This window comes from Gavia stellata, chromosome 4, assembly GCF_030936135.1.
Source record: "Gavia stellata isolate bGavSte3 chromosome 4, bGavSte3.hap2, whole genome shotgun sequence".
Lineage (NCBI taxonomy): Eukaryota > Metazoa > Chordata > Aves > Gaviiformes > Gaviidae > Gavia > Gavia stellata.
In genome coordinates, this window is record NC_082597.1 from 53445053 (window position 1) to 53464388 (window position 19336).

General features: G+C 35.2%; 1 protein-coding gene across 1 annotated transcript in view; it reads right to left on the bottom strand.

Annotated features, from left to right (window-relative positions):
* The window catches only part of ANKS1B (ankyrin repeat and sterile alpha motif domain containing 1B), a 457036-nt gene that overhangs the window by 373495 nt on the left and 64205 nt on the right, over nt 1–19336 (bottom strand). The window contains exons 4-6 of the mRNA XM_059816688.1: nt 13776–14072; nt 6078–6153; nt 3718–3819 (exon numbers count right to left, since the gene is read on the bottom strand). Of these exons, the coding sequence (XP_059672671.1) occupies nt 3718–3819; nt 6078–6153; nt 13776–14072 (475 nt within the window). The remainder of the gene's footprint in view (nt 1–3717; nt 3820–6077; nt 6154–13775; nt 14073–19336) is intronic.

Here is a 19336-nt window from a genome sequence, read left to right on the forward strand (position 1 = left end):
TGTTGTTTCACTACATCCATGAAATGCATCCAGTAGACTGGCCTTACTTGTCAGAGTATTCTAATTCCCTGCTCTTTGAGTACATAATGCCTAAACAGCTATTTCTTCATTACCACATAAAGGATGTAAACTGTAGTAGGTATTTTTAATTGAGTTCAGTGCAACTCAGACCTGAGCAAGACACAGAAAATTATGGGACATGTATGAATGACAAAGAATTAAAACTTGAACTGTAATTTCTAATAATTCCATCTGTAATTAACAGGCAGTGGAAAAAAAAAACATTCAGGTGGTGTATAGTTTACTCAGCCTTTTTCATGTTGCTCTTTAAAGTGATTTTGTTTTTTATTTTCCTTCTATCAGATAATGTGCCAAATTCTCCAAAAAGACAGCAGACTTTGCAAACAGAAAAGAAGTGTTTTTGCAGAAACTGCAATTACTGTTTTCTCAGGATAGTGAGAAAAGATGTAAAGATCACAAAAACACTAGGATCACTTCAAACACCTAACTGGCAAAAGGTTTTGTTTCTTTTTAACCCATAATCTCTAAAAACTAGTTTTGTAAATATTCTTTAAAAATGGAGAACACCAATAGAAACTTCCATCCACAATTCTTAAATTCTGGAGGCCTCATTCACAGGAGGCTACCAGGCCTGTAGGTTTTAGTATCAGCTGAACAGATTTAGTATTACGGCCTCTATGAACTGCTTCTAAAGACATAAATTACTTTCTTCTCCTTCAAAAAAGTTTCTCATAAATATCCTTAAAACCAACTCATTTTCTTTCAAAACTTTTCTTACAACTCTGTTACCCCTCTGCATACAGGACAGAAGACTACCTATCAGACCCACTAGTAATACCAGTTATGTTATTTCCTTGTCAGTTCCTGCCAGTCTGTTTATATGCATCTTTCAGCCTTTGGTTTATATTTTGAAACCTAATGTCTTGTGGCAGGGACAAATACTATGCTATGTTAATACTATAAACTGTACAGTAACACTCATAACAATGCAAGGGGGAAATGATAAAAATGAGAATGCTAGGTGATAAAATCTTACTCTATCCTGGCAACAAGGTGAAAGAATCAATTCAATACCGTTGTGTCTGCATAAAGAAAAATTTAGAAAGAAACTTACAAAATCTGGTCAGTAATTGTCTGATGCCAGTAATTTAATTTCTTTACCCTGTAAGTCTACATGAAGGAGACATGTAAGCTTCTCTAGTCAATCATCTGAAGACAGGAGCTTTAATGGGCATGTATTTGGAAGCCACTAACTCTCTCTCAGCAATTGCCTTTTCTTTGCATGGAATTTATTACCCACTAAAGTTCAACTCAATTAGAGATTTGCCAAAATCCCGGTGCTTCACTGATTTTTCAGCTACAACTGGATAAACGCCCACACTTCAGTGAAGAGTATACTCAGCTGGCTTTTTAGAGGAGGGTAGGTCTACTGTATCATCAGCGGTGCTAGTACTGAATCCTGCCACTCCTGATTTTATTTTTCAACTTCAGTTCACAGTTCAAACTTTATCATTGATGATTAAAGCTTCAGTGAACCCTTTGCTGATGAAAAAGAATCTTGGTGAGTTCCACAAAGGAGTTTTGAAGGGGGTCCTCAAGTTTTCTTAAGACTCAGAATGACATCTTTGTAAACTTTTTTCATCCTTGCACATTACTTCTTACTATAAGGCAGACAGAGCAAAAATAAACAGCTGCTTGTTACAAGCACAGTTTCATCACACTAATATGAGCTGAAACTACTAAGCAGTTGTCTTTGTATTTTCAAGGCACACATGTGAAAAAGTTTGCATATCAAAGCACCAAAAAGCCTTGAAATTGATGTATTTCTTTTTTGTGGTAAAAACTAAGGGTAGATACTGATCCACCAATACGACAAACCCTTGAGAGGGGTTTGGGTGCTCTATTTTTCATAGAGCAAGGGTACTTTGAAAAAACTTTGTTCATCAACGGGGTTGAGACTGCAAGGTTATCACACTAAGGAGAAAATGGAACAATGCAGAGATACTAAAATGAAAATTACTTTAGTTGGTGGTGGGACATTATAATGAATCTTAGATTCTGAAGGATGATTGATTTGGATGTCTAAGGAAGTGGAAGCTCTGACTGACCCTTTTCTTGGCACTGAAGAAGTTTCAGTATGGTATTAACCCTTTTTTCCTCCACATAGTGGTATGTTCACACTGCAGCTCAGTGAAGACATAAAGGCTGAAGTTTCACCATACAGTCTGAGTCAAATTAGGAACTCCCTTCCGCTTATAGGGGGAAGTCCTGCTTCCCTCACCCATATCTTGCTCCCCATTTGTTGATGCACATTTCTGCCAGTTACCTGGGACAGAGCTAACTCTGGGACCCGACTCACACAGGAGGCAAGTTCATTAAAACAAATAAATGTATATTTATATAATTACAATCTTATTTTTTATTATTGTTACATACTATTAAATATAGGTAATATAATAAATTATATATTTTATATATTACTGGTTCATGAACTGAATCAGATCACTTTGCAATCTCCTGTAAGCAGGGAATATGGAAGGGAACTGTGTAGCTGGAAGTAGGGGAGGAGGAAGGGGGGGAATGGGGGAAAGAGAAAAAGAAAATAAGGAGGGAGAGAGGGAGACCTCAAGGTAAGCTGTTAATTCAGTTCAGCTATAACATGAATCCGCTCCTTAAGAGAATGCATCTCCTCCAGCCTGCAAAATTTTCGTTATACTTATAGGAGCTTTGTATCTTCAGTCCATCATCTCACTGGAAAACTTTACTGAAGCTGGCTAACAAGTTTGGAAGTTATTCAGAAAAGAAATCCTGAAGGACACAGTGTGGCCACGTGACCTCATTTTCTCTAGGAAATGTTCTTATGAAATACAGTTATGCAGGAGACTGAAGCATGGGCTAGTTCGTATGTAGGACCAACACTGAACTGATTAAAACGGCTTATTTAAAGGTAGGAATAATCAGTAGAGGTGGAGATGCAGCAATGATACCTGCAGGGAAATCCTCTGTCAAACACAGATAATGAAAGACTAATCTGAAAATGCAGGGAACAAATTCCATAGAAGAGAAGGAATGTTTAACACTGAGTTATGTATTCGCTCATGTTTCAACATTTTACTGCCATATTCTAGAGTAAAAAATTGAAATAAACAAGGACTTCCATCAGTCTTACACCATGAAAGTAAAATGAGGAATGAGAACAAACATATGTACAACAAAATTATATTATTTCTGCTATAATGACAAGAGTTACTGCCTGGTTTAATTTTTTAAAAAATTTAAGGAAAATGAAAAAAATGTGATGAAATGTTTTGAAAATTTGTCATCATCTTTCAGTCATGGGTGTTATTTATGAACCAATCAAGCATTTCAATTGCAGTTTACCATCACAATTTAATGGAACTGCAATGAAATATTACAATATGTTATTTTGTAATGAAGAATGTACAAAGAGTAACTGTAAGTAACACACCATGCTAATATCTACTGTCAGAAAAAAATAAAGGGTTTACTCTGAAATTCATATATTGAGCCACTTATTTTTGTGTATCTAACAAACAAGAATTTTGTCTTTTTAGTTCAAAAGAGTACTTTTTTGTATAATGAAATATTTAAAGAGTAGAAATTACTATATATCTTAATATTCCTCCATGCTATTCTGATTTGTCTCTAACAAATGTATAACTGAATATGACTTACCTTGAAGTAGAGCCACAATTTGGAGTGACTGCTGAGATGGATGTTCTTTAAGAATATCTAAAACCGTTCTACCCAAACTGTCCTTTATGTTGGTATCAATTCCTGAAAAAGAAAATGATCTCTGGTGGAATTTTTAACCCCAAGTACTTCCGATTATAAATGTAGTATGTCAGACTCAATTATCTGGCAAATTGAATGCAAGCAGTTTTACAACGGTAGCAAATTAACAGCTGTGTTATAGTTGATGTACAGCATCCATTTCTGTTTAAAGCTTGAGTAGCCCAAAATTCACATGCTGACATGAATTGTTTTTATGTTTCTGTAACTCAAGGGGATATAAAATAAGCTGCTTAAACCAAATTTGGGATTATTTTAACAGACTGTTCCTAAGAAACAGTCATCCTGAAAATAATATTTTATAAAATCGAGACCTTCTCTGAATGTTTTTCCTACATTCCTGGATTCTAATTCTCCCCAGCTGCTCTGATTCATTGGGCATTTTCTAGTCCATAGTACCAGTATGAGTTTTGGGAGCAATACTGAAAAAGTTAAAACTTTTTATTAACCTTAAAAGTTTTGTACTTCATGGCAACATGTTCGAAATTCATGCTCTGAGTAGACTGAAATACCTATATGTAATATAAGGGCTGTGTGAATAGCCATAGCATTTCCTCACAGACTGTTCAGACTGTTGACAAAGTAAATGTTTGGCTCAAACTGTGAATGTAACCATAAATAAGTTTGAGGCTTATCCTGGATAGGTGTCAGAGAACCTGTTGTACATGATACTACATGACTCCACCTTTGCCTTATAGGGGCTACTTTGGAAATGTTTGCCTTATGGTAGAAGACTGAAGTTTTTTAGTTTAGACAGACTTTCATAAAAAGTAAAGGCATGAAAGGTCCTAACAAACAGAATGAGATACTTCCCAGGACACTGAATAGAGGAAATCAGAGGAAGCAGGATTTATAAGGACAGTCTGGACGCATGGAAGGATTTCTCTACTCACCAGAAAAGACTGCAGTTCTTGTCATTTCCTGACCTGTTGGGAGAATTTCCTAATTTGTTTTGTGAGAAAGAGATACTTTTTTTCTCACTGAAAATAAAGCCAAAATATTGCTAGGCTAATTAGCAATGGCAGCTGATTTTCAGAGTCCAGAGTCACCAACTTACACCTTTCCTTTGCAGTAGCTATTTATAACATTTTATGAGTCTTTTTTGAAGCAGAACTAGAGAAAAGGGGATTGTTAAATAAAAAAGGCAGAAGGTGGGGAGTGCTACAGAAGTGCAGAGCATTTGGGGTTGAAGAAGTTCACAGTGAAGATTCTACTCCACTGTCTTGTACAACTGTACTCTGGCAGAGCCTATAATGTGTACTAATCTGTAAGAGGTATTCTTTATCTGCTGTCTAAGGGCTTCCTATGTTTGTGTGATGTTCTCCAGTCCTTCCTCTTTTAGCTGAATTAATATAAAAAGGCCCTGCCTTTTTGAGGGCAGGTGAAGGTCCCTTTCTGCCTCCTTCTTATTCATCCAAACAGGAAAGCATCTTGGAAGGAACTTTTTTTCTGAAAACAAGTCTCAGATCAGGTATACACTAGCTGAGATTCAGTTGAGGACCTGTGAGGAGGACATATCTTCTTTTGCAATATATAACCCCACAAGCATTGATAATAAAGATCACTGAGATCCCTCAGTGTAATGGAAGTTCATGTATCTCAGAGAAATAATTTCTAGATATTTTTATTTTCATCGTCTTCTCATTTATCTGAGAAGGCAGTTGTGTAGATGAGTAATTTAACTGCAACAATTCTGAAACTCTTATTATATAGTCGGTGGGTTTGTTGGGACTCTATATCCCTGTTCTCCTGTCCTTTCAGTACAAATGCAATTCTCGGACACACAGTGCCTTTCCCTTTCTTCACAGGCACAGTTTATCCAGGAAATGAGGAAGAAAGCAGGATGGTGCATTTGTTAGGAATAGCTAAGTGAAGCAAATAAATATGAACATGAGTCTTCTGGCCTCTAGATCAAAGAATACTCTTGGCTGTCTTTCAGAATGAATAACAAAATTTTATGTAGCCATTTTGTTCTCAGAATACATTTATTCTCAGGATACAGTAGCATACACTGAGTCATATATGGAATTTCTTAGTCTTAGTGAAAACATTCCTTTTGTTCTCTGTGTATAGTAATTTCTTATTCTAAAAGAACACTGTTTTAAGGAGAGGTACATGTGAATAGATTTGCAAAGGATGAAAAAGATAACAGTAATTTCTATAACCAAAACTTGAGGAGGCATACACCAGATGATAGAAATATTAAGGATATTTGTTCAGTGTTTCCTGTAAATTAGATTTACCTGTTTCAAGCAAAATGCGTACTACCTCCACCTTTCCAAATAGGGCTGCTTCATGTAGTGCGCTCCCTTTTTCTGTCTAGAAAAAAAATATTGTGACATTTAAAATGCAAATTAAAATACCAATGAATCCTTTTGAAAAGAATACATTTAGAAAAAAAGTGTTTATTTTTTCCCTTCTATTTTATCTACACACAAAAAGCATTGAATGGGCAAGAACAAATACTACCATATTTTTTTTTATTATTCAAGATAACAACATAAATGCTGTCAGTTCTATAATAAAAATTAATAACTATATAAGAAAATATAGTAGGGATGTAATACAACTCCCAATTAACAAGCCTGCGTTTGTGTAAAATTTCTAAACTCCTATTATAGGCAGTGCAAATCTAGTCAATACCATCAGTGGAACATAGCTGTTCAGCAGAGTCAGCCAGTTTACATGTGGACATCTACACGTAGGTGTTTTAACCTGAAACTGGATCACACCCGAGAAGGTCAACTCAGTTACACAGTGAGGGATGCCCTAGGATATTCCACCTGGCCTCCAGCTGATGTTCCAGTTGATGCTCACATTTGATCTGCATCATATGTGCTGCATCTGCATCATATGTGCCGCATACAGATGTCTTGGATACCCTAAGGCACCTCCAACAGCATTAGATGTCTATGTTTAGATCATTTAAATTCTACCTTAGATGTGTGTGAACCTAATTTTGCAGATTTCTGTGACACAAAATTCTTTGTGAATGGACTTTTGCTCAAATAAAATTTACAGCACTGAAAAACAAACTACCTCTCTTAGCAGGCTACTTTTCTTAGTGTTTTATACTGCTGACTGTTACTGAAAAATCTGAACAGAATGCCTAGCTAAAGCACTAGCTAAAGCACTACTAGATCTCACTGAATCTCTGGCTCATCTCGGTTTTTTTCATAGTCAATTAGATTTTGAGTGTTTTTTATTTGTGGGCAAATCTTAAAGGCTTTACTGCTCGAATTTGTTTTTTTCTATATTTTATCCAAATGCACCATTGTCATGCTTGCTATGGTGGAAAGACTTTAAAGTCACACAAAAAAATTAACTCTGAAATAAAATAGTGATCCATTATTTATTAACTGTATCAGAATGCACCAGTGTTACAGTGATGCAACGACAGGATATTTAGAAGTAATCAGAGATCCTGAGATGGGATGTGAGCACACAGTAAGTGTACATATGTCCTATCAATTGAGCCTGAAAACTCTTTGTTATGTCCATAATAGGAACACTCACTTTTTATCTTTCTTCATACTTAGTACATGGATGTATAAAGTAGAGCATGCCCAATGTCATTTACATCCAGCACATCAGGTATACTAACAGTGTAATGGAGAGGAGAAGGAAGTCAGTAAGATAATATACATCTAAAATACATATCTCAAAACAATTTCTGATCTTTCCATTTTCAGAAGAAATCCAGATGAACATTCACAGACCTATTCTGAAAAAGATGACTAAATATTCACATTTACTTAGAGATGGTTTCAGAATCCTTTACTCAGTATCTACAGGAGTTCTTCAGTAACTGCAATTAACACTGGATAACTGTGCAATGGCATAGTGCAACCACAAAGGTACACGAAGAGCTTAAGGTGCGCTGAGAAATTTCTGGGAATTAAAACAGTTCTCAGAAAAGTCACTAATAGCTATAGGTCTGATTATTGAAAAAGGCTTGACATCAGCAATCTTGAAAAAGGCTTTGACACAGCTTGTTATCCTCTTTGGTATTTGTGTGGATACGGGATTTCCTTTGGATTGGTCACTTACTGAAATGAATAAACCTCAAGACTATTGGGTGGACCTGGTACTATTAACATAAGAGTTCCCTGTCATCAAGGATGTGAAGTACAGCTTTGACTCCCAAAACATTTGATTTTGGAAAGACAGGTGGTGAAATTCAAAAGCCACAATGGGGAGAAGTTTGGCACAGTAACCTGCCAGAGAGAACACCAAAACAGGGGCTTAATCACAATTGATTCCTCACTGTTTTAAGAAAAGATGAATGTCTCTCTCATATTTGAACATATTCACTACAGCTGAACATATTCTGTCAGGTCGAGGGAGGTGGCCTTCCCTTCTATTCACCACTGGTGAGGCCATACCTAGTGTACTCTGTCCAGTTCTGGGCTCCCCCGTACAAGATAGATACGGAGCTACTGGAGAGTCACTAAGATGATTAAAAGACTGGAGCATCTCTGCTATGAGGAAAGGCTGAGAGAGCTGGGACTGTTTAGCCTCGACAAGAGAAGACTTATGGGGGATCTCATCAGTATGTACAAATATCTGAAGAGAGGGTGTAAAGAAGACTGAGACAGACTCGATGGTGTCTGGTGACAGAAGAGGTAATGGGGAAAACCTGAAACACAAGAGGTTCTGTTTGAACATAAGGAAACATTTTTTGCTGTGCAGGTGACTGAGCCCTGGTACAGGTTGCCCAGGAAGGTTGTAGAGTCTCAGTCCTTGGAGATTTTCAAAAGCTGTCTGGACATGGTCTTGGGCAACCTGTTCTAGGTGACCCTGCTTGAACAGGGGTGTTGGACCAGATGACCTCCAGAGTTCCCTTCCAACCTCAACCATTCTGTGATTCTGCCAGGGATAATAATTAGTGATGCAGAGATGGCAACCAGCTGCACCTTGACTAAAATGGTAGAGATTATTCTGTATTAATAAGTAAGGAAGCTTTTTTAATGGAAAAAATTTACATACTTGAGTGACAACAGCTATCTAGAATCCATTGCCGTGGCGTGATCTGAGACTGAGAAAGATTAGTGTGCCAGCATGCTGAACCAACACCTTTGAAGACCAGGAAGGGGACCTATCCTCAGACTCCTCAGTTAAGGGGTGGAAAAGATCCTGATATGATAATTGTCAGAACTGGCAGCAGTCCTTTCTACTGATCAAAATTCCCCACTGGAGGAAAGGCAAGTAATATTTTCCTTGATTAAAGCATACATCTCATAAGAAATAATTGAATGAAAACTAACATGAGAAGAGGAAATTTCCTGTAGATGTCTAAGGCAAACAAATCTATCTGGGGGCAACTTGAGATCCAGAAAATAGTTTGTAACAACAAACCAAAGCTCTGCTATGCATAAAGGGAGTAGAGAAACTTAAGCCACCTACATACGTAATTCATAGTGTTGGGAGATGAATCCAAAGCCAAATGCCAACTTTTCATTTTGTACTTTCGCACTTCTCGGTCTATTCTACTGTGATATTTCCTGTCATATCTGAACATGATATGTTATTTACAGGCATTCTGCACTGCCTTGAATTCTGGGGCAGTCTTTGCTTTTCATCTCCAAGCTATCAGACAATGCTAATGAATGCCATATCCCAGAAATGAGGTATATTTACAGTCTGTTCGAAAGAGGAATTTGAAAGGCACACCATATAAACAGTGGACTGATCTGTCCACTATATAGGTGATTTTCTGAGCAAGAGGGGAAATACTACTATGAACCTGAAAGAAAATCAGTCTGGAAATATGGAGATTGACAGCACACTTGTAAGATGCAGATGTGTAATCCTGCATGAGATGTCACGAAGATGAATGCTGACGTAAATCTTGAAAGCTCTAGGCAAGATTTCACAGTAATAGTGAATAACTAATGAGTGAATCAGATCCTTCGACCCAAAAACTGTCCAGAAGGCAGAAATGTCCTTGTTACCAGAGAATTCAGTTACCAAACTCCATTTTAACATAGGGAAAATGCTGAGCCTCGGGATGAACAGGGCCAAGAGAAACTCAGAGGACTGGCTGAGTAGATATATTTATCTTTGTAAATGTACATGTGGACTAATACTTGAAGCTAGAAATAATGTTGGGGTTTTTTTTCTGGTGCAATAGAGCATGTTACACAAATTGGAAGGATTAAAAAATGTAGTTACAAATAATTTCTATATATTACTTAAGATGTGCTAGAGTTTTTAGGTAGATCTTTTTCACTTATAATGGTGTACCTATGCGCTAACATACTCTTGTTGTCTATACTACAGCAAGCAAACTTAAAATTTATAGACAATATTCACTGCTTTACTTCCTGAAGCTTTCATTGCCGTGAATCATATTTTCCGGGCAAAGTGAACACTATCATTATGTTTGGAAATTCTTCCACAGTGATATGTAATGCAAAAAAGGTGGTACACAGTAAGCTAAAGTCTGCTTGAGTTTGCATCAATGGATTGTATATTGATTCCCTGGTATAAATTTTCTGTATATCAAATACAGAGAACTATAGCACAAATTGTGCTAAGCATATAATAAAACAGTCCCTGCCCCAAATAGCGTACAGCTAAATACAGGTACAATGTCACAGCTGGACATACAAAGCAAGCAAGGATAGAAGGACATTGTCAGTAGGAACACTAGGATACACAAATCAACTTGGTGTACAATTTGCAGGCTCACATAAAAGCATCAAAGGTTTTATTAATTAGAGATTTTTTTAACCGTGTAAATATGCAAGAGTTTGTAATTAGGTCACTTGTCTAGTCCTTATTCATAGGCAGTTTACTATAGTTTTGATATGGATTTCAGACATAATCTGAAGGACAGAATAGTAGCTTTGCAAATTGATTCATGGAATATCCTCCATACATAGTGACAGCGAAAAGGAAGGGGCATAGCTCTTTGCAGAAGAACTAGTGATAAGCAATGGAAATTGCCATCATTACTGGAACAAACAGGGAAGGCAAATAGGGGTAGATAAAAGTTGGATAAGCAGAAGGGGCCAAGTTTTTAAGGTATTTACAATTATAAAATTACTTTTTACATGAAACACACTGAACTGTGCAGTATCTTATTTTACTGAGGGCCCAAAATCTATCACTCACCCAAAACCTGTGTATTTTTCATATGTTTCAATTTAAATGAAAACTTCAAAGCATAAATAGATGAAGCAGATTTGTATTGCCCACTTCTAAATAATTTCAGATTGAAGGATATTGGATAGACCTGGGAAATGAATAAAATGTGTGATTAATTCAATCAAAAATTAAATGCTGTCTATTACTAGTCCAAATATTTGCTATGATTAAAAGTGCTTAGGGAGTACAGAAGAGAAAGATAACACAGCTAAAGTAAACTTCCATTTTAAACAAATAAATATTTACAATTACAGAGTGATAGCAGATAGGGTACTTCTATAATTGTCTCTCAACATTCTGAGAGCTCTTTACTGCTGATAAGCTGAATTTATTTAACGTGTATGAATGTGTACAATTTTATTTACCACATGGGACTATACTTTCTATATTGTTCTGTCCCAATCAGTGGTGCAGAGCAATTTAATTAATATTAAAAGAGCTGAGTTTAGTTTTAAGTAACAGGATGATAATGTATGCTCTGCTCAGCTTAATAAGCTGCCAGTAATCACCAACCAAAAATTTTTCAGCAGTTATAGAAGTAATAAGTTAACAATATGTACAGAGCCAACTTGCCAATATGCTAAGATGCTGAAGGAAAAGGAAACTATTGATGGAGAATATGTATACTGATGAGAAAATAAATAAATTATATTTCCTTATGGCAAGTAGGACAAACACAGAAGAAACAAGATTACCCATAGAATAAAATAAAATAAAATAAAATAAAATAAAATAATCCCCCCTGCCTAAGAATAACTGAGAAAAATAAGAATATAAATTACTTAAAAGAAATTAGAATTTAAAAAAAAAGAAAAAAGTCCTAGAATTTCAGTGTAGATGGCAAACAGATGACTTTTACTAAAAGAATCTCTTATTTCTTAAAAGAAGATTGTACAAAATTTGCAGCCTCTATATTTTTTAAAGACCAGCAAAAAACGTTTGGTCTAAGTATAGATAGAAATGACTTAGGAGAATTCACAGTAGTTCTAAAATTATCTAGATTACATAAGAGGAAAAACACATTCCATAAAAGCATTGTGTAATATTCAACCCTCATGTAACCATCAGTTTGCAAGTTGCCATGACAGACGCTATTTTTCTTCAATTATTCTATTTCTTAAGCATCAATTCAGGCATCAGTTCAGTTTCTTTCTGACTTTTTCCTCATTCCTTTGCTAGAGATAAAAGAGAAATTATATATTCAGAAACATGTATTCGAGGATTCCCTTATGTGTTGCTTTAGCATCAAACTTTTCTAAATTATTGAAGATGTAGTAATAGTAAAGGACAGCTGAAACAAAAGAGCTGCTTGTATTAACCTTTGCAACTGAAGAAAATGAAAAGCAAATTAACTTGGAAGCATAATGGCAAGCAAATACACAAGTAAGCAAACCACAGGAAAAAAAAAGTTTCAGTTTCCCGTAGTTTGAAGCAAGTAACAATGCTAACTCCAAAGATACTAGAGCTAATAAAAGTAGCAAAACAATTTTACCACATTTTCATTTTGAAGGCATTTGAGAATATCCATTTTTAATCTTAAAATATGTTAATATTTTCTGGTTTGCTTTGTTGGTTTTTTAAATCTATCTATCTTTTCTTTCCCATTTCACATTCTTTTTCTCAGAAGCTGAAAAACATGACCTTGATGCAAGAATGTAGACATAACAAAAGTGCATGGAATCCAGGTGCAATCTTGCTATATAAAAAAGAATTATGTGTACAAAGGTGTTTGATTAAATACACCTAAAGCTTAAAATGGTTATAAAACTTAGTCAAAGTCTAGGCAAAGTTCACAAGATTTATTAAATCACCTATTGGTAAAGAATGCCTGGATGTGACTTTAAAATAGATGTAATTATGTTTGTTTGGTTGGTTTATTTGAAAATAGATATAAAGCTGAAACAACCTTAATTCGAAGCATATTATATATACTCAGACAGCAAGAAGGGTACTTTAAATCTGAAGGTAAAATACACTTTAAACTCAAATACAGTGCCATCAATCAAATAAAGAGAAATCGTAACACTGAGGCAAGACTTCACACATAACAGATCAGGTCCTCTGTAGTCAAAAGGCTTGGACACTTTCCACTACAAAGACTTGGACATAAATTTTACTGTACTGTACCTTGTACCTGTTCCCATGTAAGTCTCTTTTATTTAAAGTTATCCCTTTTACACGATTATAATTTACTGTGCATAGAACTTGATGCACCAAACAGCTAACAGGCTGGAGTCAGTAGCTGCAAGAGTGTATTGCTATAGAATTTTCTTTTAGATTTGTACAAAAAGTGTTTAGAAAAGCAGAAAATCAAAATTATTACTACTTAGTAACTTTGGGTTTAGAATGGGATAACCCTGGGAAAATGAGTTCTTAGTCAAACATTGTTTCAGATTGCTATAACCATTAAGGGCCATAGCTTTAAAGCAAGGCAGCTTAGTACCATTAAAGCCAATGTTGTAAAAAAATATATATATATACACACCTATATGAACAGTTGATATGATTTGTGTACCTACATGTCTAAAGACAACTTAAAAATATACACTCAGCTTTGAAGACATGTATCTTTCTTGAGTTATCCCTTTGAACACATTATTTGGGTCATAAAAAATAAATCTGTATTATATATCATCTTGCAGCACTTCTAACAAACTAAATACAAGTGTATTTTAAAAGAAACAGTGTAAGAAGTTATTTCATTTGAATCATATTCTAATAATAAAGGAAACAAAGGAAAGAAAGGAAGAAAGGAGAAAAAGAAGGGAAGAAAGAAATTACACACTAACTTGGCAGCTGACATCCATTCCAGCCTCCAGAAGCACCTGTACAACAGCTTTGTGACCATTACGTGCAGCAAGATGCAATGGAGTGTGTTTTCTTGTATTACAATTCATCAGGTTTGGATATGCTTTGATGATCATTTTTACAACACGCAGACGTCCATAAAGTGCTGCCAGATCCAGAGGTGTTTCTAGTTTGTTGTTCCTTATTGTAGGGTCTGTTAGCTCTTCTAACAGAACAGCAACTACTTCTGAATGACCATATTGAGCTGCACAATGCAGTGCTGTTTCATTTTCATTGTTCTGTTAAAACAAAAAAAAAGCTTCAGTTTAATCACACAACAGAACTGCTTGGCTTCTATAAATTGCCTCCATGAGATTGCTACACAGGCAGGGTTTGCAATATAATGTATGGTAATGTATGTTAAATGCTTCAGAATGACTCCACTAAAATTTTATTAATAATACATTAATACTTCAGCTTTGTGGCTCTCAAGCAGATCAGGTCCCTATGTGCCCACGTTGTTCCCAATCCATTTTTAACAACATGCTTCAAAAAACCTTGTTGCTCATGATATGCTGAAATATGTAACCCTTTTTGATTAAACTGTTCCTGAAATCATAGTTGAGTCTTTCTCTTAGAAATACTCTGACACTTAAGTCTCCTTTCTCAATCTAACAGATTTTAAATAATAGCAGTTTGATATTAGAATAGTGAAATTACAGGGAAAAACTGTGTGATGAAAATGTATCAGGCACAAGGCTAGTTTCATATATCACTATAAAAGTTACTATCAAGACAACAATCAAAGCTTGGAAGAAGGCAAAATAGCAACTGTAGATATTAGAAAGACTTAGCATATCATGTATGCTGTGATGTACCCTTCTCAGGGCTCCAGGGAGATGTACATGTGCATTGTAAGGCATATGAGTATTTGTATGCTGTGGATTGAATGTTTTTGGTTTATAAAGCAATGCCCCCCAAGTCTTTCCCCAAACACTGTTTAATAGTCTTAATAATAAATAAATATTGAGAATAAGCAGTATCTTCTTTAAGTGTTTTCTTCCAGTTCTGCCTGTATACTTGCCATCCCAAACAGACAAATAACTTCGGGCAGAGAGGAAGGAAATAATTTATAGAGCTGTCTGAATTCTATATGCAATCTATTTTATTAATATATCTTATATAGTCTCTATGAAGCCTTAAAATAGACTAGACACTATACATTTTAAAAGTGTGTACACTGAATGCCTCTTCTGATATATGATTTATAAAATTTTGTGGCAGTTTAGAAAACGTTGTAAAAGTAGAAAGCCAATAAGCTAATGTGTCATACGAAGACATAAAAAATTAATGTAAATTCAGAAAAGATACTAGAGAAGGGTAGAAATACAATTTTAAAGAAAGGGGAAGAGATAAATCTGAATCCATCGGCTGTATTTCTCAAGGAAACAACTGAAGAAAGTTCTGGGGACAGAGAACTGAAAATAATTGAAAAAAGATTTGTCTTTTGAAAGATAGAAAGCGTGAGAATCAGAGAAATGAGGCTTTGGCCTCTTACTCAAAAGCTAGCTAGGATAAGAAAATTCATGTTGCACAGTAATACCTAGAAAGGTGGGAAGGGGGAAAACTTATTTCTTTTTGGTAACAGTGTTTCTGATTCTATAATCAGGAACTTAAATCTTGGTTTTGTGGTTTTAACAACATTGCTGTCATTTTCATCTCATCTTGTAATTTAAAATAACTCAGATGAACCTGGGAGACAAAAGAGACAGATCAATACATTCAAATAAATTAATATTGCAGATAAACTCTTCAGGTGTCTGCAACACCACACAAGATCCCAGATACTGGAATGTGTTTCCTGCCAAACTGCAAGACAGAAGCTGGAAAGTAGGAAGAGCCAGGTAGAAAGTGAGAAGTTTCCATTGGCAGACATGGCTTGATGAGTAATAAGTATTTGAATCATTGTGCATTATTCAGACCGCCACGGGGTCTTTCTCGATTACACATACCATAAATTCAGGTTAAAATATATACTACCACAATACTACATGTCTACAATGATCTATCAACTACTTGTGATATGCTTTTTGTGCTCCAGTGACTTCTAACATATCCTTTATACAGGATTGGGCAAAGCAATTTTTTTATGTACAGTGGTATACCCACAAAACACAAGCATCATTTATTAGAATTTATTTTTAGATTTTCAGTATTTCATGGACAGAACTGCATAGATGAACAGGCAATTGCAGTCTGATTTTGTGTACGATTACCACAATTAAGTATGAAAATCAGATAATTACACATAAAATGGCCAATTATGGTAATTTGTGCCTACAGTTACTGTATTTACATATCCAATGGAAATAGTTATGCAAAGAAATTAGATGTATAACTATATCCCCATTCTGTGAGGTAAATAACAAAATACACGTTTACTATGCAATTGTCAGATACATCTACCTATCAAATATCTGCTTATGTTTGAATTTTTTTCAAGCATTTCTGGATAACGTATAAAGTATCTGGAATCTTGTGCCAATAGTCTAATGTTGTAGTTTGAAAATATTCTGATTAAATTTTCAAAGAGACATAAAAATTAAATTGCCTACAGCCTTTTTTGCAAAGTGTGGTGACTGGCCAAAATTTCAGATACAGACACATAGAGACAAACTAGTCCAAATCACTGCTGCTGCGGAGCAAACTGAAATTTGCTCCCTCTAAATAAAGACTATCCAACAGAATTTTCATGCAAGGGCATATCTACAGAAAAGTATATTTTAAAACATCATGGTGCATAAAAGCATCTGTAAATCTGAACAAAATATTATTTTCAAATGAACATCGTTGAACATTTTTATGTGGTTTCTTTGCATATGCCAAATTAAAGCTACATTTCAGTTAATGACAAATCAAACTGGTTCAAAATTAAAAAGAACTAGGTATCACTGAAATGAAACAGAAGAATCCAACCTGGACAAACATGATAATTAAATTGCCTACATATATGCAATTAGAACAGGTATTGTATATATTGTGTTATCAGAGCTGAGAGGTACTACCTAATTAAAACTTAATAATAAAACATCCTTTCCTCTTTAAAATGTAAATTAATCAACTCAATTCAGGTATAAAAGACAAGAATGATTTTTAACTTTCAAAGAGGAATTACAACTTGTTTAACTACACTCTAAATTTATTCGCTTTGACAATTTAGTACTACTTACATAAAATAAATCACCTTGGAAGCAAGAGGTTTTACTGGGGAAAGAGGACAGAGTTTTTAAGTAGGATTTTAAACAGTCTGCCATCTTCAAATTTAGGAAAGGAGGGAATGCCTACCAGATAGACACAGTTGGTTCAGCATTCCCAGAGAGACCGCTAAAATGGAGGAGGCTATAACAGTGTATTACCTGGACTAGAAAAAACATTTTCTTCCTCTTCTTACCCCTCATGGAAAGATGGACATGGGTGTCTCAGTCAGTGCTACAAACTTCCTCCTTAAGGCATTTGTTTACAGAAGACATACACTAAGAATAAAAAAACCCCCAACATATGATGATATTTTAAGAGTTGAAGTTATGTGATTTCCTTGGTCCCAAAAATGCTGTTACTTCTGACTCGCCTTTTGTGCAGACAAAGCTAACCCAGGTGTAACTCCATTGATTTTAAGGTACTGTTTGTCCTCATATCTCTAAAATAGCTAATTATTTTGAAGAAATATTTGAAAGACATGAAAAATTATTCTTGAAGAAATTAATAATAGTTTAGTTCTAATGCCTACATTTTCAGTCCCAAATGTAAACAGTTGTTTCTGGAGTACAGAAAGTATATGTGCTAACACTCATTGCCATGAGCAGTTAACCTGCTATGAAAATACGAACGTCCACATGCAAGTTACCATTGTGTGATTAGATCTGCAAATCTGATATCCAAGGGCTACATAATGCATCCAGTGCTGAAGAAACAGACTAGAATGCTTTTAAACATTTCAGGTATTTCATTACATGTTGGAAACTACAAGGTAGATCCTAAGACTAAATGAGTCAAGGAAAAGAAAGATCTAGAAATCGGAATCAAGTAAGACATACAAAATGTAAAACAAAAAGAGAAGAGTAGACCAATATTATGCAAAACCAGTATGAAACAGAAGGCCGTAATACTCATAATTAATAAGGTTTTAAACAGGTAGTTATTCGTATGGCCCAATGTACCTCTTTCAGAAATAACGAAGGCATCTTATGATTCAGCTTTTAACCTTTTGGATTATTCTTCTTCATTATTTGTTACATGGGCCTCTTCATGGGCAGGTCCTGACATTTTCTAGCCTTTCTCTGAAACTGTTCTCTTCCATGTACAGCCAGAACTCAGACTTCTGTTGCTGCAGACTGAATTGTGCCCTCACAGCATTGCATGTGGTCAGTAATGCAGGCTGTACTACACCATTTAGCTACTAAGAACACATGCCACCGCAAAATCTAGAACATCTCTTAAGGTCTATTCATTAGAGGACAGATTAGCAAACTTGTTACAGAGACAATTATTGTAGCTTGGCAGTCTGATAGTGAAGAGGTACAGGAAATATCGAGAGAATTAATGGCTCTATGAATATTATATAGGTGCTTGTAAAGCCACTATTAAACGTTGGGTATATTTAGGACTTCTACTGCATAGTTGTGTAGTTCAAAGCTCCTAAAGTCCATGCAAGTACTGTACAGCAATAATGACTGTCAAGTAGTGATTTTACAGACCTTTCCAAAGAATGCTCAACTCCTTTATTATCTAAGCATTTTTATGATGAACTTGAAAAGGGAGACTTCCTAAATCACTGAGCCATTTCTTTGTCACATAATCCCAATGTCAAGTAACTGAACAAGACAATATATCCAAGACAGAGAAAGGAATGATCTCAGGATGGTCTTACTTCATCTATTAAAACAGCAAGGCAGTTTCCTGAGAAGTTCCACCAATATAAGTTAATCATTCTGAAAAAAATAAGGAAGTTTGCCTGATTGATTCAGCAAGTAGCATGTCACTGTATTTAATTACAATGGGAATTAAAGTGCTTTCCTGGGTGTCTAGGGCAAAGGCTGAACATTGTTACAAAAGAAACTCTAAATGCAGCCAAGAATGAGGAGAGCTCCTGGGAACAACATTGTGCCTTTATTGTCCATTCTCTTTGAGGAAGGGAATGTGATTTTACATGGTGCACAGACTTTTACAGTTTATGTGGAAAAATAGCTAATGACATCCTCGTTCTTATCACAAGTCACCAATGAACCTGTCTAATTTGAAAGACATGAAAGAAATAAAAAGCCCATAAATCTCCTTATCAAGTACTCAAACACAAAACCAAGCATTAGAATTTAGGCATCCTTAATTTTTCCAGATATATTTTCAAAACTGATTTAAAAGTCAAAGCATTTAAGACAAAGCTAAATATTTTCCTTTTTTGTTCTGCTAGAGCTGTAATTGTACACAGACAAAAAATTACTCACAACTTTGCTGACATTGAAAAATTTAGAACCCTAAGAGTTCATACCTATTAGGTATTTAAAAG